Here is a 24,638-nt window from a genome sequence, read left to right on the forward strand (position 1 = left end):
CTGTTTCAATAAATATATGGATTTCTTATTGTACATGATTACTCTAAAATTTTGACATACTTAATGGTCCATAAAATCTTTCAGGGTTTTTGAAATATCATGTAAGTCTATTTAAAATGAAGATGTTTTCATTTAAGCTGCCATAAATCTGACAATAGTTATGTTTGACAAAAATTAGCTTGATAAATATTTAGTTAATTTATTAGTTAAAGTTGTTGATAAGTGTTAAGTAAAATTATTAATTAAAGTAATAGATGAAGGTAATAGAATTAGACATGTTTACACGACATTTTTCTATAAATTTTAATTTTTTTATTGTTAAAATATACCAGGTGGCTCCTAATTTTATTTTTTAATTAATTTTCAACTCTTATAATATTCATTTATAGATACAAAATTTAAATTATAATTAATAGTTTGACTTTTTCACTTTATATACACTTTACATATGTGTTTTTATCATTAATCTTATACTAAATCTTACATTATTTCTACTCAAATTTAAAATTTTAAAATGAAGTAAGAATAACTTTTTCAAATAGACATAATATATTTAAAATAAAAATAGTGTGTAGAGTACTTAAAGTACACCATATGTTACTATTTTTAAAAAAATAATAAGATAAAACAAATCTATCATAGATAAATATTAATATATCGAACTATAATTTTAGAATAGTAAAAAAAATATTGAAAATAATATAATAGATAAAATAAATCATAACAATATAGAAATATCTAAACAAGAATAATAATAAATTTATTTTCTATAATTGTCAATTTTTTATTTATAAAAACATAAATTAAAAAGAAAATAATTTGATGTACTAAAAAATTATTAAATAAAAATTAATTTTAGAGAAAAAAATATAATTAATTGTTATATTGACTAAGTTAAATAATATTTTATAAACTAAGAACTAATGGTATCTAAAATAGTTTATATCATTAGTTAATACAAATTTATAAATTAGTATTTAACATTAGCTACAAATGTTTTAGCTACAAGACATTAAAGATGTTTATTTACTCCGTCTTTTTATGACATCATGGTTAATCTAATTGTGCATATGGTAAGAGATGTTAGATTGTGTGGACCGATGTACTTAAGATGGATATATCCGATTGAACGGTATATGAAAATTTTGAAATGGTATATCAAAAATCATTATTGTCTAGAAGCTTCAATGATTGAAAGGTACATAACAAAAGAAAGTATTGAGTTCTGTTGGAAGTACATGTCAAAAGCAAATTCAATAGGTCTTCCAGCCAACTCATGACACAATATGAGTTCTATAAGTAATTGTTTACGTGGTGTACATGTGGTAAGAAAATATCAATCAGAAGTCTTGTAAGCACATTTGTACATACTAAATAACACTGATGAGGTTATACCTTATTTATTTGCTCATAAAGTCATTGTGAAGGCAAATAGTCCAAGATAACTAGAGAAATGGGTGTTGATGGAACATAATAGGTCTTTCATGCCTTGGTTTAAATACGAGGTGTTAAAAGATTCAACGACATCCGAAATCTTGATCTGGTTGGCAAATGGATTGAAGTTTGACATTATTTGTTGTATTACGAAGTCAACAATTGTACATTTTACACTAAGTTTTTGGATGAAAAAAGTACCGTTTAAAATTGTGGTGTCACTCTTAAGGTCAAGTAGATGCAATTTTCAACTTCAAAAGATGAAAATCCTGTAGTTGGAACAATGTCATATTATGGTGTCATAGAAAAGATATGCGAGGTTTATTATACTAAGTTTTTTGTACCAGTTTTCAAGTGTAAGTGGGTCAACAATAAGAGTGTGATAAAAATTGATGAATCAGGATTCACATTATAGTTGACTTTCAAAAGCTGGATGAAACAACTTTGTATTTTTTTATTATGGAGTTTCTTCCTGCATCCCATCAAATTTCTTCCTATACCTCTTCAATTTTGAAAAAATTTAATTTTCATGACATAAAAGTGAATAATGGAAATGAAAATTCACAAGAGAAAAAAGAACTCCAAAATAATCTTTCCCGAATCTAGGACAATTGTTTTGGCTTTCAGAATTCGATTTCTGAAATTGATGTAGTGCAAGAAGAAACACCCTTTTTTACTATTATGCGGGCTAATAGGCTGGCCCACCCTGCCCTGTACCTGGCCCGCATGGGTTGTGGGTTATGTAGGGTGGGCTTAAGCGAGTCAATGTGTCAAAATAGTGAGTCTGACACGCGTTTTTCATAACGGGCTGCAAGCTAACTGATGTGAGTTGATTTTAGGATTGCATATTTTATGGGTTGCAGTTTGTTTAGGAATTTTTTTTAATTAGCAATTATGGTGAGAAACCCAAAGAAGATTCCTACTGGACACGAACTTAATCAAGTGGTTAAGTAAGTGTGAGGGTTCACTTCTAGAGGGTAAAGAGAAAAACACAATTATATGGTGTTAATGATGATGAGGTATGGAAATAAAAACATATGATGGAAAGAAATAAGATGGAAAAACCCAAAGACATACAAAGGAATGGAAATGGCGTAAATAAGAAAGGAAAAGGATGAATAGATGAGTGGTGAGTGTTGAAGATGGATGAAGCTTCTTCTCTGCCAAGTCTTAGTGTGTGTTTGATGAAGAAAATAGCTTGTTTGCTTTGAAGGTTGTAATGTGTTTTAGATGATCTTGTATATAGGTTAGAGTGAGTTTATAGTTGCCTTTTGCTTCATGACCTATCCTATATGCCTAATCAAGGTGGTAAGATCAAGCACAAGAAGTGTTTCAATGTTTTTCAAAAAGCTCTTTAAAGTTTTCTAAAAAAATCAAGTTACTGCACACAAACAATAGGTTTATTTTTGTTTTGCTTAAAGGGTTTTCGAAATTCTGTTAGGGCACCAAAAGTTCAGTTCAATCAATTATTTCAGTTAAGATGAGCTGACAGTCCTTTAGAAAAACAATCTCTTTGTTTTGAAATTAACCTGTTGTTTTTATAATAGCTTTCTAACTGTTTTTTTAAAAAGTTGTTTGAAACTGATTTCTATATAAAGAAAGGCTTTTCTCACATGAAAGGTTGTTGTTTAATCACGGTTTAAACATAGATCAAGTGATTTTCAGTGTGAGAAAAAGGATTGAATGAGTTTTTCAAAGGTTTTTCAAAGAGATCTTTAAAAATGCTTGTTCTTGGTGTGGCTTGATCTTGGTGAAGGTGTTGGTGCGATTCTGGTCAATTGGGACTACTGGTTTTAGTTCTTGCATCTTCTTTCAGGTGTTATCATTCCTTAATTCTTGTTTGTAAAGGTGATTGTGTTAGTCACTCCTTGATAGGGTTTCTTGGAGTGCAAGTAGTGCTGAAATAGGGCTTTTCAGCTTTGGCTGTATTGTTCTTGTAGGTTTCAAGAATTGTTGTGTTGTAATTGTTTGGAATTGGTTTTTAGTGAATTTCACCTTGGAGTGAGGTGAAACTGGATGTAGCTCATTATGAGTGAACCAGTATAAAGTGTGCTTGCATCAATCTTCTCATCCCTGCACTTCTTTTCCTGATTAATTGATAATCTGTTAAGAAATAAATTTGTTCATTAAAAATTGAATATGTTATTTCTGGGCTTGTTCAAACTGTTTTTCTTTGATATGGACAATTCTTTTAATCACACATAAAGCTTGTTGAATCTGTGTGCTAACTGGTTTAAGGACAAACAGTTTCCTAATAAGTTCTTTGTTGAAGATTTACTTTCTTTAAAAGAATTGAATAAAAAGAATTTGTACTTGATCTATTGATGCAAATTTTGTTCATATAGTTGTTGTGAAAATCACTCAATTGTTCTTGAGATTTCCCTATTTGATCTTAATACTAATCTGAACAAGTTCTAGTTTTGTTAAGGTGTTGTACAAAATAAATTTCTTCTTGATAAAATCAATCTGTTCTTTTTCTACTAAAATACAGTGAATTCGTTTGTGATTGTTGAAAAATTTTATAACTTCAATTCAACCCTCCCCTCTTGAACTTAGACATTAATAGACCCAAGAGTGAGGATCCGCCACTTGAGGGTGCACAGCACTCAAGATAAGACCCAAGAACTTTAGGAGACAAAGCTCATTAATCACTCAAGCAGAATTTCTTTTCTATTCAATTTCAGTTTTGTGAAATACATGAGGCAATGCACTTTATTTATAAGAGAGTGTCTTGGAGAGCAAGATAGAGAGGTAGGATTGTCATTTGTGGGAAACCATCTAGAAGGTAGGTCAAAGATACCCTAAACCTAGGTGCACATGTCATGAAAGGTGGGCTTGACACAAGCCCAAATTACTAAACATAATGTTGTTATTGAATAATTTTATGTGATTTTTATGGCGAGTACACTTCCAACAATTTTGTTAATTACTTTCCACTAACGATACTCTCCATCAAATTTCTTATGATGATATTCCTCAATAAAATGAAGTTGTTAAAAGAAAACATAGTCACATTCTTGAAACCCAATGAATTTTGGGTTGAAACTATTATTAATATTGTTCATGTTATTAACTGAATTCCATCTTATCTAATCTTAAGCATGTCCCTCTTAACAAATTGTATGTTAGTGATTCTAATTATTCTTAGCTAAAAGTTTTTAGTTCTACCTACTCTTTTCTTCGCCCATAAGTAAAATGTAGTAAATTGTCATCTTGTTTCGCAATATGTGTTTTTCTTGGTTATGGAGGTGGTAAAAAAAGTTATATTTTCCTTCAAGAAAACAAGCCATTCTCTTTCGATCTACGAGATTGAAAAAAAGTTAGATGGGTCATTAGCGCTACAAAGTTTATTTAGTTTCTAAAGGATACTCTTAGGAATATGGTCTAGATTATGCAAAAAAAACTTTGCCTAGTTGTTAAGATGATTAGTATTCATACTCTTATTTGGACTGGTGATATTATGAAAAAAGACATAGCTACCGTTAATTGGGCTATGATTTGTTCTCCTATTGAGAATGGAGGTTTGAAGATTATTAACCTTCATCATGAAAATAATGCATATCTTCTTAAGCTTGCTTGGAACTTTGCTTATAGCAACAACCCTTGGTCTTTTCTCCTGAAAGTTAGGGTTCTTAAATCAAAATATGAGTTTAGAATGATTTATAGATCCTCATCTCTTTGGCCTAGAGTTAAGCAGTTTTATTTTATATACTTGATTATACTTCTTGGATTGTTGGTATAGATACTTTTATTAATTTCTGGAATGATAGATGGTGTTATACTACTTCTTTAGAAAATATTGCAGGGTTATTTGATGGTGCTAGAATTCCAGATACAGTCTCTCAATTTTTGATTGCTTGTGATTGAAATATTCCCTTGTCTTCACAACAAATGACTATTTTTTTTAATCATATCATGGTTAGGGAGGAACATGATATTCCTAATTGGATTCTAGATGAGTCTGGTCGTTTCACTTTTAAATCGGCTAGGACTTTTTTTTCTTGATGGGGTAAATTCATTTGGTATTCATATATTCCGCCTTCCAAAACTTCACTACTCTGGAATTTTTTTCGTGGGCAACTTCCTACAAATAAATATATTCAGAATAAAGGTTTGCATATATGTTCTATGTGTACGCTTTGTGAAAAACACGAAGAATATATTCAACATTTATTTTGTGAATGTTTTAATGCTTTGCATATTTGGAGTTGGGTTTGACAGATTTTTCTTACTTCTGATTTCTCTAATAAGGACAATCTTTTTTCTTTTATTAAGAGTGATTGTAGTCCTTTGGTTAAATTGATTAAGCTTGTTGTGATAACTTTTTCTATTTGGAGGATATAGAGTATGAAGAATTATGCTAGATTTCAGGATAAGATTGATGTTTCTAGGACTATTTCGATAATTAAAGATTTAACTTATCTAGTGGGAAATTCGTTTAAAGTTTCAATGAAGAATGATATGTTGGATTTCAACATGAGTAATTTTTTTGGTATTAATACTTGTACTGGTAAAGTTCTCTGTCCTCTTTCTATTATATGAGAATTACCTTCACCAGGCTGGGTTAAAATTAACACTGATGGGGCTGTTAGAGGATCCTGGTTTTGCTACTTGTGGAGATATTTTCCATGGGAGTATGGGGAAGTTTATTGGTGCTTTCTCTGCGTTTTTTGAAGTTCAGACTGATTGTTGAGGTTTATGGAGTTATACATGCTATGGAGGAAGCTCAAAATATGGGGCTTACTAATGCATGGCTTGAATGTGATTCTACCTTGGTTTGTGCTGCGTTTACTGCTAGGACTAATGTTCTGTGGTTGCTTCGTAATCGATGGAATACTTGTCTTAATTACTGTGGGAAAATCGGGTTTAGGATTACTCATATTTTTTGTGAAGGGAATGCGAGTACGGATAAGTTGGTTAATTAAGGATTTATTCATAAATAATCAATTCATTGGTACAATAGACTTCTAGCTAGTCTGTTCTTAGAATTATTTATGAATAAGTATAGTCTACCTAAGTATTGTTTTTCTTAACATATGGGTTTTGGTCTAGTCTCTCCATATTTTTGTTTTCTTCTTTTCAATAATACTTTTTTTTCATGTGATGGTAGATGATTGTTATTACTTGAGATATCAGTTTAACTAAGATGTCAAGTTGAATAGTAATGTCTAACATGAAAGCTTTTATATAAAGAAAATGAGTGACACTTAACATAAAGAATTATTTGTAAAAAGAATAATAAATTTTAAGAATATATTATTTTAAACTTAAAGCCATCTATTTATAATAAAGGATAAAGTTTACGGATAATGAAATTAATATTTAGAGAGTCTATTTACAAAAACATAAAATTTAAGGTGTCTTTTTATAATTATATTATTGATACAACTATTGATAATAATTTTTAAAGATTATTCTCCACTAAAATACCTGATTGCTAAACTATAATAGAATCTCTTTTCCAAACTATATTTTTTCATCCATAAAACACAAATTCAACATCTTACTAAATTGAATTAAATTCAATTGTACTTCTACAAGCAACTTGGTTGATAGATTTAGAAGTTTTCATAGCTCTTTTCACAAGATAATATTATAGTGAATCAAATATACTCTCTTCTCAATAAATTATTGGATTTTGTTTTAAATAAACTTTCTTTTATTTTAGTTCGAAATAACGTTTTGAACAATAAAGTAATTTAGATAATATTTTTTTCGGCAAAATAAAACATTTTTTAAATAAAAGAAATTGTTTAAGGAAAAAACAGTACAATTTATTAATCGCACAAGTTTGTTAACATATTATAATTAATTAATTATGCTTATCCCTACATTTTACTTCTACAAAGTGGTGATATATTTACAAATTTCATCAATGATATTTGAGAACCCTGGTACTGGTATAATACTTGACGTGGCAGTTTTAAAAAAATATATATAATAAAAAATAAATTTCTAATTAAATAATATTAAAAATTATTAAAATAATAATTCTGGAACTATCTCGTCATGATGAAGAAAAATATAGTTGTTAAGAGAAAACTATTTTTTCTTTATCAATAATAATAAATTAATAAAAATATTATTTCCCTTACACAAAATCACAATATTAAACATATAATTAAGGTCGAAATTTAATATTATATCTTTAAACCCGAAAAGAATTAATGTAAAGATTGGCCAAACAAACAAGTGTCTAAAACTAATAGTGACACCCTCCAAAGGATCATAAGAAACTAGCACCAGACCAGCATTTACTTCCCTGCATAAAGCATTCTGCCATCACACAATTGCACCAAACCCTGATGTAGAACTTCAAGAGTTATTATACCAATAAGATTGTTCAAGAGATTTTAACTTTTTGAGAGGTTTTTAAATAAATAATAATAATTTCTGAAGTAAGTATAGATTATAGAATATAACTTATGCGATATTCAACACAATAAAAATAATAACTCAACGAGAGATAATAGTTTCTCCAACAAGCAAGAATATGTGAGGAGCAATAACAAATAATGACAGCAACATAAAACACACTTCAGGAAGACACAAAAAATTTAACGTGGAAAACCTTCTTAATGTGAGAAGTAAAAACCACGGGCACAAGCCAGTCACAAGATAGTCTCAAATCACAGCACAAATTGTGCTTAATAACCAGCCAAATAGCAATACAACAGAGATGAAACAGAGAACAAAAAACCTGAAAAACTCACAAAACTGTAACTATCGTACACGGCTTATATGTCACTCTTTCGGTGACCTTTGAACAATCCGAACGGTCCAATTAGAGCACCACGAGGTATGAACCTTATGACAAAATTTCAGCCTGATCCAACGGTGGAAGAAACAGCAGCAACAATACGAAAACTTTCGTCCTCAATAGAAACGTTGAGAACGCTGCTGTAGTGTGAGATGAATTTCTCTCTGTTAAAGCAACTTCAGCAAGATCCGAACGATCAGATTGAATTCACTCGAAATCTGATATAGTGGTTTGAAATGGAGTGAAGAAAGTGATTGAAAAGGAAGGTTATTTTATTTGATATGTAAGATTTGGTGTAGAAACGTGAGAGTATGCTTTTTCTTTCTTCCTATGTTGTTGTCTTAAAATAAGGAATTAAGGAAATAATGAGAAGTTAGTTAGCCAATAAAAATTGTACATTAATATTAAATTAAAAAATAATTCATATGAAATGATAAAATATTTCATTATACTAATAAAATGAAATATATTAAATAATGATAAAATCAGAAGAAATTTGTGTATAAAAAAAATGTTATAACTTGGTTCTAATAGTACATATTCTTCAGAATTATCAATATATATTTTAAAATTAATGCAGAAATTATCTCTATATATAAGGGTGCAATTCACATAGAATACCATAGTCATATACTAATATCTTGTGAGAGAAATTGAAATGGGTGAGAAAAATGAGATTATCTCAAATGAGAGAATAAAGCCATCTTCCCCAACCCCTAATCATCTTCACAACTTCAAACTCTCCTTCCTTGATCAATTGGCTCCTTCATTCTATGTTCCCATTCTCCTCTTTTACTCTGCCTCCGATGTCAGAACCTTCGCCACTGACCTCACTGCACTCTCTGAAAAGTTGAAAACTTCTCTGTCAAAACTCCTCACTCTCTACTACCCATTTTGCGGAAGACTCAGAGGCAACTCAACCATTGATTGCAACGATCAGGGTGTTATTTTCATCCACTCCAAACTCCCCATTCCCCTCTCAAACATTCTCAAAAACCCTAAACCTCACAACCTCCACCAACTTCTCCCATGCGCTCCTTACAACCTTCAACCACAACAAAGGGACACGTTGGGGATCATGGCAGTTCAGCTGAGCCAATTCAAGTGTGGGGGCATAGCTCTTGGCGTCTGCTTCTCCCACAAGATCATTGATGCTTCCACAGCAGCATCGTTTCTCAGCGCTTGGGCCGCAACATCACGTGGACATGGCAATAGCAGCTTCGCTCCACCTCCAATGGAAGAGACAAGCCTACTTTTCCCACCGAGGAACGTGTTCGTTGACATGACAAGTGGCATGTTTGGCCACGCAAACACCGTGACAAAGAGGTTCATATTCAGTGGCAGCAATATTTCTAGACTGAGACAAAATATTGGGTGCCCTAGTTTCAACCCTTCGCGCGTTGAAGCCGTGACAGCACTGTTATGGAAATCATCGCTGGAAGCGGCAAAAGAAGGTTCAGATTCCGGGGAAGAAAACGTTGCCGCTTCTTCCGTATGCCACATTGTGAACATTCGCAGCAGAATGGTCCCAGCTTTGTCGAAGGATTCCATTGGAAACATTTGGCAATACGCTGTGTCTTCCTTGGTGGAAGTTGAGGGGGGTGTAGGGTTGCGTGATTTGGCAGAGAGAGTGAGAGAAACGATAAGAAAAGTTGATGGAGATTATATAAGGAAACTTCAGAGTGATGTTGAGTTTGTTGAGGTTGTTAAGGGTTTAGAAGAAGCAAGAACAATGGCTGCAGAAAAGGGTCATCGATTTTGTGCGTTTACCAGTTGGGTAGGGTTTGGGTTCTATGAGGTTGATTTTGGATGGGGAAAGCCAACGTACGCGACCACCATTGGTATGCCCATAAAAAATTTGGGAGTTTTGATAAGCACAAAGGATGGAGAAGGCATAGAGGCCTGGCTAACGTTGACCACACGAGAAATGGCTCAACTTGAGCACAATGCACAACTTCTGGACTTTGCTTCGTTGGATTCTTAAATAGGGTTGTTTGATATACACTTAGGTTTATCTTGAATAATACAGAACTCGTTGGTGTGGGATCATTACAATGATTCATGTAATAGGTGTTCTAATTTCTTTATCTATGTTTCTTTCTCCTATTCTGATTGGTGTTTGGATTCACTGGAGTGTACGAGGTTACTTTTCTGATGTTTTTCGTTTGGTTTTGTAAGGACAAGGTTTGTTGTGTTGGATTTGATGGTTTGTAGCTGGAATTGGTATTGTGTTGTATGTATAAGGGTTGAACCACCACTGAAATGGTTCTATTTTATTTATTAGTTATTGCTGATAAAAAAAAAATCATTGTATGTATATGCGTATTGAAATGGGAATATGATTTCTTTTTTATAAAACTAAGTCAATTATCAAAATAAATAAAACTTTAAAAAATATTGAGATGGGTAACTGTTATTCACATAACATCACTGTGACAGAATTTTAATATATTTAATTTATATTAATGTGATAAAAATTGACACAAAACTAAAATCATGTAAAATGTAACATAATTTCAATAATTTTTTTAAATTTTATTTATTTTAATAATTAACTAACAAAATTATCTTATGCATGGTTTCTTCACTACGTGTGCTTTGGTATATTATATTGTAAAATGTTAAATAAAGTTGAGGTTGGGACCACTTTAAAATGAATGATAATTGGATTTATTATGTTTAATTAGCACTAAATTATAGAGTAGTGATATCCATTAATATAGGGGAATTAGGTGTGTCATAATATAATGTCCACCCGTCGGTACAAATGATGTAGAAGCAACATGTAAAATTTAGAGTTGATTTAACGCACACCAAATTGATGCTATAATAATTTAAAAATAAAAAATAATAAAAATTAATAAGTGTTGGATTTTGGACACAAAATGGACCACATATTTATATTAAATAACTACATACTCTGGTCACGAAGTTATTTTACAATACAAAATAAGAATTAAAACAAATTTTTGATAGAAATTAATATTTAACTATTAAAGATATAGCATCTAGATTATGTTTAGGGTGATGATATTATGATATTATGATATTCTGCTCCACCTTACACCCATAATAAAATATTAATATTTATAATAAAAAAATTAAAAAAATCTTTAATAAAAATATAAACAATAAAAATATAAGTAAAATGTAAAATGTTAAAATAATTTTTAAAATTTAAAAAATTAGAAATAATTAAAATATTATTATTTTTGGAATGTAGGGTGGAGCATTGTCAAAAAAATCATTTTTGTTATGTTTATTGAACCAATTGAATAAAAATACATAAACTTAAAATATTGTATTCTATTTGTAAAAGTTAAACAATCATCAACTTTCTCCATTTTTTTCCCTCATCAGTTTCACCATCATTGTTCAAGACAATAATCCCCACCTTCATATTTATGTAATCTTGCATTTGTGGTGTTTTTGCTTAAATCTAAGGCTTAATTTAATGAAATTTGGTAAGTAATATTATAAAATACTCTTTTATTTGCATGTGTAAGTTTCAAATCGTAATACTATGTGAAACTTTGGGTCAAGTGAGTGTGTTTTGACTCAATTTCAAGCGCTAGAGAAGGGGTGTGTCTTGTGGGAGCTTACCTATGAAAGTGAATTTTCAGGTGAGGCATCGCACTTGGTCTGCTGTCCTGCCACATCGTCAAAGCCAGATGGAGAGTCAGTGGTGGCGGAGACTCCTTTGTGGAGTGGGTGCGGTCGTGCAACATAAATGGTGGTGCGTGACCCCCTTAGTGTCGCTACCGCAAGCGTTGCACAGTCGTCCTTGTTCCGCCGACCTGCCATGCTTGTCGGAGATGGAGGATCGGTGGTGTCAGAGACCCCTTTGAGGTGTGGGAGCGGCCAAGCAGCTCAAACAGCGACCCAACCTGTATGCTCCTCCGCACTCCCTACCATGCCTGTACGCGTCCACCGCCTCGTCGCTTCGGTCACCAGAGATAAACAGAGGGCGTTCCAGTGAATCACAAGTGGTGGGACACACACGCCTGGATGGAACAGAAAATCAATTGGTTGATTTTTCAAAAAAAAATCACTTAAACTTCAAACTTTGAGAAAATCTTGTGAAAACAATTCATCCCCCTCTTGTTTAGTACATCCAATAGTAACCGTGCTCATAACTTCCAGATTTCTTATTGCACTACAAGTCAAAATAAAAATTATTAGATAAATCACTAACACACATTCAAGTGAGTGAACATATGCACTTTGAATACCTTGTCGTGCATTCAAGTGAGCTTTTGTGATCTTGCACTTGACCTATCACTTAATATGTTATATCTAGAATAAGCATTGAAATAACAAAATTTCATGTTAGAACACATAACTAGTGGATCACTTATATGTGATGTATTAATCCAATTCTAATTCCTATAACTAGTGGACACTACTGCAGAAAATAACATTAATGACAGTTAAAAAGAGCATTTAAAGACAATTTTAAAACCGTTGTTAATTTTGGTGTAGTTTTAAATCAACAATTTATAACGACAGTTCTAAAACTGTCGTTAATTCAAAAAATAAAAAGCTGGTATAGAATTGGAGGGACGAACTTCGATGCAGGGTGGCTAAGCGTGGAGGTCACGGTCAGGCCGGTGTCGCGCAAAGCTGGAGCGCAGAGTGTTTTCGATGTGTTGTGACTAGGGCTGAGGGTGAAGGGTGTGGTGTCCCTCGAGTTGGCACTTTTTTGGTGCGGTGCGGCCGAGGCAGGTTTGCGCGGTTGGAGTGATGGAGGTTGCACAACGATGGTTTCGAGGTGTGGGGAGGTTGTGTGACAGTCAGTTGCACGATGGCGGTTTTGTTATGTGGTGGAGGTTGCGGCTAGAGTGAGGTGGCAGAGAGACGAGTGTGTCGGAGTTAGAGTGAGAGAAGTGATATTGAGAAGAATGAGCGTGAGACAAAATAGGAGAGGGGGACGCATGCGACACAACACTTTTCGGAAAAGTTTTACACTTTTTAACGACGGTTCCTCCTAGTATCGTGTTTATATCTCTTCCTAGAACCATCGTTAAAAAAAATATAATTACAAAATTGTCACCGCCTTTTTTCTATGACAGTTTTCTACTAATCGTCTTTATATGGGTCGTGGTTTTGATATTTTGTACTAGTGAGATCTCTAATTAATATAAATAAAAACTAAGAATAATACCATATAAATGGTAATTTAAGAAAATCTAAATCAAAATTGTTGAAGTTCGGACACCTCCAGACTCATAGTCAACGTGTTCAATTCATTAATAAATTAACTTATTCATATTCAAACTAATTAAATATAATAACAAAAATAATCAATAATAAGAAAAAATAACCTCAAATTAGGAAGCACAAAGAGTAGGAAGGAGGAGAAAAATGGTTTGCACGGTGATTTTGGTAGGGAAGGATGTGTGCCTCAGTAAAACGGGATAGGGGGCGTCGTTGGAGATGTGGTTCAAGCCACGAGAATAGGGTAACATGGTGGGGGTTAGGGTCATGCGCAATCGAGGGTTGTGGGGTCAAGGTCGTGCGACGAACATTGACGTCAGCGTCAGACACGCGGTTTGGTGCGGCCAATGCCACGACGTTCTAGGAGCAAGGCCCACGAGTGAGAAGGAAAGAATTTGGTCTCGTGCGAATGAGAATGGAAGATTTAAATTTTTCATATTCGGCTTTTAACGACGATTCCCACACAACCATTGTCATTCATGCGTCATCAACTTTTAACGATGGTTCGTAATAAAACTATCGTCGTTTTACAAATTGCTACTTTTAATGACGATTGATGGTATAATCATTGTTAAAAAATTTCAATGCATTTTATGAAAATGCCATTATTTTTTTTGCAACGTTTTATGTTAGCCGTCATTATTTATGGTTGTCATTAGGATATTTTGTATTCCTAAACCCATCCCTTTTCTGAATCAGCTATGTATCATTATAGTCTCAAGCCAACCTATATTCTCTGTTGTTATACATTTCTTCCCTAGCCCATCCAAGAATGCAGTTTACCATAATGGGATGGGAATTAAGGATCAAATTATGATGTAATTCATTCAACATGATTATAATTATAGTAGGGAAGTAGATTGAGTAATAACTTCTAATATACATATGAGCCAAGCTTATTTGAGATGTCATAATGTTTTATTGCAAAATCAAAGATAAGATATCAAATAGGATCCTTAAATTAGCAAATAACTTAAAGTTATATGGTACAATTCAACATCAAATAAGCTTATGGAAAATAAATAAGATACAATAACCACTCTTGTGATACATGCAAACTTGGTTCATAAACCTATATGATGCAAATCATACAACGTCAAAACCATTAGCAGAGAAGATAAAAGAATATGAAGCCTTATTGGAGAGAAGCACTCATAATTGAGGAGTCTTTTTCTTCTTCTTAGCTTCGTAAAAATTGTACAAAGTAGTTTAAAAATTTATTATGGACCTTGTATTTGGGCCATTAATATTTTAGGTTAAATAATCTAACCTTAGGAGAGAAAGTTGGCACCAAGCTAGGGTAAATAGCCTAGCTTGGGTGTCAAGTTATTCCTTGCTTAGGGCTAGGTGACACCACCTCCCGTGTGCTACATGTCACTCTCTCAATGGAGAGAATTTGAAACTTAGGTTGCAAGCTACCTTTGGCATGTCAACTTGTGAGTGGAAAGGATTTTAAAAAGGTTGCTCCATAAACTAGGGTTAGGGTTAGGGTTAAGGTTTGAGGCTTCACTTGCAAGCTTTTTAGTCTATAAATAGTAGTTGCTTGTACATGTTATTTCAACCTTGATTTGAGTAATGAAATTCTGCCAAAATATTTTTGGAGCATTTTCTACTTGTTTAGGTTCTCTCTGTAGTCTTCTTTAAGACACATTCTAGACTCTTCCTATGTGTTGGTCTAACCTCACTTTAGGAATTCTACCTCAAATTTCCATCTTTCGCAACATAAACCACATTTCCACATGATTTCTATTGCCTCCCACACCATTCAAAGTATTCAAAAATCTATAACATCATGCACAAGAACTAGGCACATGCAATGGAAGTAAAATTGCATCACTGTACCTTAAACCCTTACTCGTTATCTCATAGATTTTAAGCATGTTATAGGGCACAAACAATAATCAAAGTACAAAAATCACACTTTTAGAAATTTATTAGTTTTCCGCCCACATGTTTTTACTTAGGGTTTAGGATTTAAACAAAGACTAAAACTACATGTCTACCATTGACTAGCGCTATGGTACATGTTTGATCTTTTTTTTTAGCATGTTGTTGTTGTTCTAATTATGTTAGTATTGTTTGGGCTATTAGATAGGTTTCCTTGTACAATCCAATTCATATGTATGATGCATATGATTTATTTGGATTTAGGTTGGAACATCCCTCAAATGTTTCATTTAGTTTAATTCATTAATTATCGATAATAAAAATTATGAAATTAATTATTTGATTCCATATAACATACTACTAACATCCACTCAACTCCACATTGTATGTCTTTGTTGTTCAATTTGAGAAGGTTAAAATATTGGAAATGTTTGCTATGAGATGATGCATTTATCACACAAAATCCCCACACCCCACGCAACCTTCCATGTGAAGGCTTATCCATGTAACATCTCTATTCGATAAGTCTTCCACACAAAGTTAAATGGATGATAGGGCCTTAACTTTTTAGAACTTGTCCAACATTTTAGTTTGATCCCCATTAATGACATTTTGTAGTTTTTTTAATTTAAGCTGAGAATGTATATATAATATTCACTACAAAAGATTATTAAATAGAAATTAATGTTAGAGACAAAAATGATGATTTACTATATTGATTAAATTAGAGATTATTTTATAAACTAAAAATTTTATTGGTTTTTAAAGTAGTTTTTAAATTAGTATCTAACATTAACTACCAAATTTTTAGTTACTAATTACTTTATATTCTAAATTAGTCTCTATTAACATTTTAAAGATTAATTTATAATTAAAATATTAGTAGCTAAAACCTTCGTAGCTAATTTAAATATCAATTTAGAAATCATTTTATAAATTTTTATCAATAATAGAAATCAGTTTAGATACCAATAATGTTTTAATCTCTAAAATATTATTTAACTTAGACAATATAATGATTAATTTTTTTTTTCTAAATTTAATTATTATTTAATGATTGTTTTATAGTGATTCTCCTACTTTCTATATTCATTTATCACCTCTCTCTCTCTTAAGTTCTATAGATATTGTAAGCTATATTTTAGCTTATATGCAGTTGTTTAGTTGAGCTAATTAACAATGTGTTGTTAATGTTTCATACAGTAATTTATGCGTATAAATAGTTCCATTTGATAGTTTTTTTTATATGTAATAGTTATCTCTCTTTTTTCTCTCTTCAAGAGGTGTTTCCTACTAATGGTCGCTTTCTAGAAAGCGTTTTACATTCAAAGTATAACAAGTCAAAAGTATCTATCATTCAAAGAAAAGTTCTCTCAATAGGAAACAAAGTATCATTTTTCTTCTCATTGTCAAAAAATGAATGCAGAAAAACATTTGTATATTTTGTTTATTAAAGTTAATATATATATCATGTTGTTTTCTGATAAAATAAATAAATTAACATATTTATAGATAATATATTTCACTACAAGACAATTATGAAATAAAAACCAATTTTAGAGACAAAAAATAATTAGTTGTTACAGTAACTAACTTAGAGACCATTTTAGAAACTATTTTTTTTCTAAATTAATTTATATTATTGTTAAATAGTTTTTAAACTGGTATCTAATTAGCTACCAAAGTTTTAACTACCAATAATTTAGATTATAAATTTGATAGAAAAAACCTTGATTGCTAATTAGATACCAATTTAGAAATCATTTAACAATAATAAAAATCAAATTTTTTTCAGTCTATTAAATAGTCTCTAATTTAGTTACTATAACAACTAATTATTTTTTGTTTTTAAATTTAGTTTCTATTTCATGATTTTCTTGTAGTGTTTATTAAATTTGATGATATCATCATGTAACAATAATTTTTAATAAACTTATTATGGTATATTTAGTGGGATTGGAGAATTGAAAAGTATTCACGAAATCTTAACTTTGATTTTTGTTATTCACCAACCAGTCTGGTAAAATTGGCATTGTCTATCTAAATGAATTAAACAATACTTCATCACAAATAAATAGTATAACTTTAATGACAAATTCTCCCTATACCTCCATACATTTCTTCTCCATCTCTATACTTCTTTTAATTTCAATAATATCTTTTTAAGTATCATTAGAAGTGTGGAGTCTTCTTTTTATTTTCAAGTGATGGTGGTTGCTTGTGGTGGATGGTGGTGAACTTTGCGTTTTGTGATGTATAATTCAAAAGTCACAAAATTCAAGAAAAAAAACCAATAAAATGTAAAAATGAGGTACAAAACTAAAAAAAAAACATTGAGGAAGGTTGAATTCAACAAATCTTCTCGTTGATCCTTTCACACACACTCAAATGATGAAATTACTCTCTTAAATGTTGCGACTGAAAAATGATGGAAGTGTCGTGGTAGAAATGTATAAAATACGAATATAACTGAGATTATTTAATAAGAAGAGATTATGTTTTATGTAGAATTATTTAAATTTTTTAAACGATTAAAACTAACTTTTCATCAATAACATGGAGGTAAAGGATAATGTATAAAGGTGGATGGAGAATTTTCCAATTCTAATTCATGGAGTCTATCCATGCAAGGAAAAGTCTATATTCTATCTCCATCCTCAATTGGGTTAATGATAGTCACAACATCTAGAATGGATTAATCTCAAGTCTAAAAAATAGGTGACAAAGACAAAAAAATATTCACCCATCATTAATTATCAGATTGTTGAAGCCTATTTTTACTTGGGATAAGTTAGAAAAAGTCTTTTAATCCTGAGCCGAAAAATAAGACCATTATTTTGTTTTGTCTTTCACCAAACCATGATACTGCTATATATATATGTATATATAATACCTGGTAGAAGGTGATATATTGCAGAAGCAAAGCATAGGAGTAAAGCATGGGAGGTTTAAGTGGTTTGTTGGTGTTTTCTTTGGGAATTTTGATCCAAATAAGGTACTGTCATAGCAGCAGCATTACAACATGCTTGCCTCAGAACTATGCTGCACTATTCATATTTGGAGATTCACTATTTGATAATGGAAACAACAACTACATCAACACCACCACCTCTTACCAAGCAAATTATGCTCCCTATGGACAAACTTTCTTCAAATACCCCTCTGGCAGGTTTTCTGATGGACGCATGATATCAGATGTTGTTGGTACGCACATTTTATTTCATCTGCTTTCGTTTTAATTTGTAGTTGCAGCTGAGTTTTGCTTGTGTTCTTGATGCTGCAGAAAATTACAGACAAAAAATGTTGCCACTATTTACAACTTTGTTTCACATTGTGGATGAAATTACAGTCTTATATATAGATATTTAATCTGTTCATCATTTGGTGAAAGAAACATGATTTGCAATTTAACTGAAAAATCCACCTTAATTATTTGGTAAATGCTTCATTGATTATGATAAGTTCATATATTGATTTGGTGCAAAACTTGTGTTAATTATGTTATGTTTTTCTTAGCTGAACTTGCTAAGTTGCCCATACTTCCACCATACTTGCATCCGGGTCGTGTTGAACAGATCTATGGAGTCAATTTTGCTTCAGGAGGTGCAGGTGCTCTCAGTGAAACTTCTCAAGGATTTGTAAGATTAATTTCATCATCATCAATTATATTATAAATTATTATTATTATTATTATTATATATATATTTTAATCAGCAATAAAGATTTAATAAATAGAAGTATTAAGGGTAATCCAACCCATTTACACAATTCCTTATACTAAAGAAATGAGGTTTCCAGATAACATGCCTAAACATAGACATATTTTACACATATATCTGTTAATCTTAACCTCTTTAAAAACAACAAGATGTCAATACATAAACCAAATTAGCTATCAAGGAATCCTACAACTTAGTCCAATTTCAGACTATAAGCGTATCAGCTCAAAAGAAAGACTTTGTCTCCTTGCTATCTACTGCATTTTCCAAACATCCATTATGATTATAGTTGTATCCCAAGAGCATTCCTCTCATGCAAACCAAGAATCCAACCAAAAGCAAAGAAAGGGCGTTAATCATCAATGTATTGATTTTAAACATTTATATACATTAATACACCAATCAGAATAAGAGATATACATGTGTGTGTAAAATGTGAAATAGCTATTCTAAAGGTTCAAAATATTAGTTTCAAGTAACAGATTGATTAGAAGTGTAGAATTGATTGACTTTAATATATTTTGAGTAGTTTTTATTGGAAAAATAATTACAGTGCTAAATTTTATCATTTTAACTTATTTTTTGGAATAAAAATATTAAATATAAGGGACTAGGTTTTTAACCCAAATTCATTTTATAGAATAAAAGTCAATCACGCTTGTTCACAAATTGGGAGAACCTCAACAAAAGAAAAAAACAATATAGATTTCTTTGTTTTTATTATTAAAATTATCTTAGTTTCCACAAATCGATCATAGCCATCAAATATTTTAATTAGTTAAAATGGTTATTTCTAAATATTGACTAAACTCTTATTTTCTTTCCATGCATTGATTAAATAACATTGACTAAAATTATGTCTAAATATTTGTTCCCAATTCTCTCTTGCTAACTTTTGACCCAATAAAAAGAAAATGAGAATTGATTAGTCTCCGTGTGCGATGAATAGACTCACCTATAGAGAATTATATTAGATTTGTTCTTCAAAAACACTTCTACATATAAAAAAAAAATTAAAATTTGACTTTTCAAGAACTAAAATTAATTTGTAAGAAAAAATATATGATTTCTAAATTATTTTTAACTATAAATAAACTAATATTAACTAAAAAGTTTTCTTTTATGAAGAAGTCTTTGTAGAAAAATCAATCAAAACAAACCTATAAAATAGAGATGATGTTTTATTATTAATAGGTATACAAGTTTCACAAATCTTTTTATCATATAAAAGTGTCTGACTTAATTCTATACGGAGTTTGGTCCTGATTCACTACAAGAAAATCATGAAATAGAAATCAATTTTTAGAGACTAAAATAATTAATTGCAATAGTAACTAAATTAGAAACCATTTTAGAAACTAAACAAAAAATTAGTTTCTAAATTAGTTTCTATTATTGTTAAATAGTTTCAAATTTGGTATCTAATTAGCAACCAAGGTTTTAACTACCAATAATTTAGTTTCTAAATTTGGTCTCTAAAACCTTGGTTGCTAATTAGATACCAATTTAGAAACGATTTAACAATAATAGAAACTAATTTAGAAACCAATTTTTTTTGTTAGTTTATAAAATGGTCTCTAATTTAGTTACTACTGCTACTAATTATTTTGGTATCTAAAAATTGGTTTCTATTTCATAATTTTCTTGTAGTGATTACTACTAAATTTTCTTCTGTCTGCTTTTATTGTTCTGATTGGTGTTTTAATCCGTTGTTTTGTTTTTCTTCACTTTAGTTTGTTATCGGTAGGAGTTTTTGTCAGTTAGAATAGATGTCCGAAAAAATTGATATTGTTAGACTGTTTGTTCTCTTTGTATATGAGTTTGCTCATCCATTAAATAGTTCATATGTATATATTATTTATTGTTGGAAAAAAAAAATCATACATCAAAATTTAGTTACTTAGGTGTTTTAATAAACACTATTAATCTAACCTTGTTGTCTGGTGTTTTATCCTTGATGCAGGCTATAGACCTAAAACTCAGCTAAGTTATTTAAAAAACCTAAAGAATTTATTTAGTGAGAGAGTGGGAAAAGAAATAGCAGAGGAAATTATGTCAAAATCTGTGTACCTGTTTAGCATTGGAAGCAATGACTATGCCTCTCTTCTCAACACAAACTCAAGTTCTGTGCTTCTTCCAGGTGATCATCAAGGGTTTGTAGATACTGTGATTGGAAACCTCACAGAAGTCATAACAGTAAGAACAAACTTCAATCTTAATAAATTCTTGAGAAATTACCTTTTTTATATTCTCTTTAATTAGTCTCTTGATGCATGATATACTTTTGGCATCACAGTAATTTTGATTTTTATATTTTATAAAATTTATTAGTTTGGTCTCTATTATTTTTTCTACAATTGTAGTACCTTAATTTTTAATTATATGCAATATTTTATTTATTTTTTAAATATTTTTAGCTTTATTTCACTTTTACTTATAAAAATTTATTAAATCACTAATATTTATATTTGTTATCAAGTTCCTACAACTACTAGTCTTTTCCATTGTGTAAAAATGTCATAAGTAACCTACTTTTTTCTTCAAAATATACGTCTCTATAATAAAATTATTACATAAAAAACTAATTTTAGAAAAAATAATAATTAATTACAATATTTATTATATTAGATATTATTTTAAAGACTAGAAAAATTATTTACAGTAAGAAATAATTTTTAAATTGAATATTTATAACTCATAATTTATAAATTAGTTTATAAATTTTATCAATAATAAAAAATACTTAGATATAATAAATTTTTTAGTATTGAATGTAATCAATTTTTTTATCTTTAAAATTATTTTTTATTTAATTATTTTCTTAGTGTATAAACAACTGAAAATTGAATAAAGCTACCGATAATTAAAAATTCAAGGATTCAAAGTTGCATTGAGGAAATTCAGGAACCAAAGTTATATATAATTAAAAATTAAGGGATAGAAATTTAGGAACCAAATGTTTGAATTTTGTAAATATAGGAAAAAAGAGTAGACCTTGTATTTTTCATAACCCTAACCCTAATATTTGTATGGTATAACTTTAGGAAATTTATAAGCTTGGTGGAAAGAAATTTGGATTTGTTAATATGGGTCCACTAGGTTGTTCACCGGCCATAAGGGTTTTGGTGAATAATGGAAGCACATGCTTTGAAGAATTTTCAGCCATTGCAAGGCTACACAACAATGCACTCTCAGAAAAGCTTCACCAGCTAGAGAAACAGCTCAAGGGTTTCAGATATTCAATCAATGATTTCTATGGTGCATTTTCTGAAGTGCTGAACAATCCTACAAAATATGGTATTCTCTAACCCCATCTTTCATCAATTTTTGTTTCTGAGAATACTGTAATCACTGTTTTGGCTTGCTGTTCTTCATGGGAATTGAAGGTTTCACAGAAGCGAGTGTGGCATGTTGTGGAGGTGGAGCATATAGAGGAGATGGTAGTTGTGGAGGGAATAAAGGGTTAAAAGAATACGAGTTATGTGAGAATGTGAATGAACATTTGTTCTTCGATTCTAATCATCTTACTGATAGAGCTAGCCAGCATTTCGCAGAGCTGATATGGAATGGAAATCACACTGTCACAGCTCCTTACAATCTTAAACAACTGTTTGAATTTTGAACTTTCAAGACATGATACCATGATGTGTTTGTTTCCACATTATGTTTTTAGTTCACTCTTTGTGCTTTGTATCATATGATAATGATAATAAGGGTTTGAGGTTGCTAAATAAAACATTGTTTCATAGCGACTTCAATTCATATAGCTCTTTGAATATTACCTGTTAAGACTTTTGGATTAAATTAATTTGTCTTAGAGAGTAAATATGTTTTTAAGTCAACCTTGCCTCCATATGACTTAACTAATCTGAAACCTATTTTTCAAATGTGTAATTAGCTTCCCGATTTACATAATTTGAAAAGTTTTTTTCAGATGCATGATTACTTCTCGAATTACATAATTTGGAAGTCTTTTTTATCTTCCGAATTATGTGATCCAAAAGTCTTTTTTTAAATGTGTTTCTGGATTACATAATCCGGAAGATACTCTATGGGAGTGGCATGAAAGGGATACAAATGTATTTTCATGTTTTGTATGGAAATGACAGAAGAAGATATGGAGGTGGAGAAATAAACCGTCTTAATTTTGATGTTTTGGATTTGTTGGGTTTGGGTATGAGTCCAATACCTTTTTTTTCACACATCATGTACTATAACAAAAGGCATGGTGTAAGCATGTTTTCTTAATATTAAGTGTGATATATTAAAGAACAATCTTAGTGAGTAATTTAATAGTACTATATTTGTATACTTGTGGTTCAAATAAGGATATCATAACCATAAGTGAGTGGATTAGAATGTATAAATTAATAGGGCAAATTCTAATTCCATCATATCAATTATAACATATATCCAATCTATTATTTGAAATGACAAAAGTGTCTTTAAAAAAAATGAAAATAACCTGGGATAAAAAGAGGGTGTGGATAAAAATTACTTATAGAATTTTTTTTTTTCAGAAATATTTCAGATTCTGAATTTTTTTATCCAAAATGTATTTTTAATTTTGAATTCTGGATTATTTTTTCTGGAATGTATTTTTTTAGTTTTGAAAGGGTCACAAAGCTATTAATTGGCAATTTATTCGTGCACCATATCACTTTTAATTTGAACCCTATTATTTTTTAAAAATTTCTAAAATTAGGGTTATGATATAACAATGAAAATCTTTAAAAAGAATAAGTAGTTGTTTCGTCAAGGGAAACTATACCCGTAAAAAGAATAGATCTCTTTGCAATCAAATTTTAGTAAGGGAATCGATTAGATGTCAGAAAGGCATTAGCATCATATGACGTTTTTTCTTAAGATGTTAGTTAAATGTAAAAAATTAATATAATTCTTAAATATTTCGTTGCTCATAAATCATAAAAAAATCAATCTATCCGTTAATAATTTTTTAGAAAAAGAAATATTTATTTAAATTTGACAAAGATTAAACTTACTCCTATATTATTTTGAAGTTGTCTATTATTCAATACCTTATCAAGGTTTAGCATGTATGCTAATTATTTTTATTTTATTTATCGCATTTAAAGGTAAATTAACCAATGAAGTAATTGCCCAAATTAGAGGATAAAATGAGGGATGAAATAACATGTAAAAAGTTAAGATTTTAAGGTCACATTAATATAAATTATTTTTAATTAACGTTGTTGAGATTATTTATTTGTTAATATATGTTAGAGATAGGTTTTAGTTGAAGATTTTCTCAATCAATATCAATAAATTATTTTTCGATGTTAACAAAAAATTTATATTAAAATGTAGTGATTAATTTTTGTTAATGTTTTTAGATATTCTTTTATCCACGCCACTAGTATTATTAAAAAAAATACAAGTTAATAAATTTAAATTACCTTATCTCAATAAAATATTTTAAAAAATTAAATAAATTGAAATGGAATCCATTCTAGTTCAACATTTCTAAAAGGTTATGAAATTACGTATATTTTATTATTATTTCATTTCTACATATACAATTTATAACATAATGATGTAACAATTTATGGCACTATCTTACACCAAGTTTTAATTTAAATAACCCATTAAATTTCTAAACA

At 30.3% G+C, this 24,638-nt stretch overlaps 2 protein-coding genes across 2 annotated transcripts; both read left to right on the plus strand.

Moving 5' to 3' along the window:
* Nucleotides 1-8,852: 8,852 nt before the first annotated feature.
* LOC137812731 (stemmadenine O-acetyltransferase-like) lies at nucleotides 8,853-10,178 on the plus strand. Its single transcript, XM_068614909.1, has one exon. The coding sequence runs from the start codon at nucleotides 8,853-8,855 to the stop codon at nucleotides 10,176-10,178; it is 1,326 nt and encodes a 441-aa protein (XP_068471010.1).
* Nucleotides 10,179-18,226: 8,048 nt separating this feature from the next.
* Nucleotides 18,227-22,783, plus strand: LOC137819122 (GDSL esterase/lipase 5-like). The gene is made up of 5 exons (XM_068622877.1): nucleotides 18,227-18,502; nucleotides 18,815-18,946; nucleotides 20,981-21,213; nucleotides 22,062-22,314; nucleotides 22,404-22,783. Exons 1-5 carry the CDS (start codon nucleotides 18,238-18,240, stop codon nucleotides 22,637-22,639), a joined length of 1,119 nt encoding a protein of 372 aa, XP_068478978.1. The 5' UTR covers nucleotides 18,227-18,237; the 3' UTR covers nucleotides 22,640-22,783.
* Nucleotides 22,784-24,638: the final 1,855 nt, after the last annotated feature.

This window comes from Phaseolus vulgaris, chromosome 10 (assembly GCF_000499845.2).
Source record: "Phaseolus vulgaris cultivar G19833 chromosome 10, P. vulgaris v2.0, whole genome shotgun sequence".
NCBI lineage: Eukaryota > Viridiplantae > Streptophyta > Magnoliopsida > Fabales > Fabaceae > Phaseolus > Phaseolus vulgaris.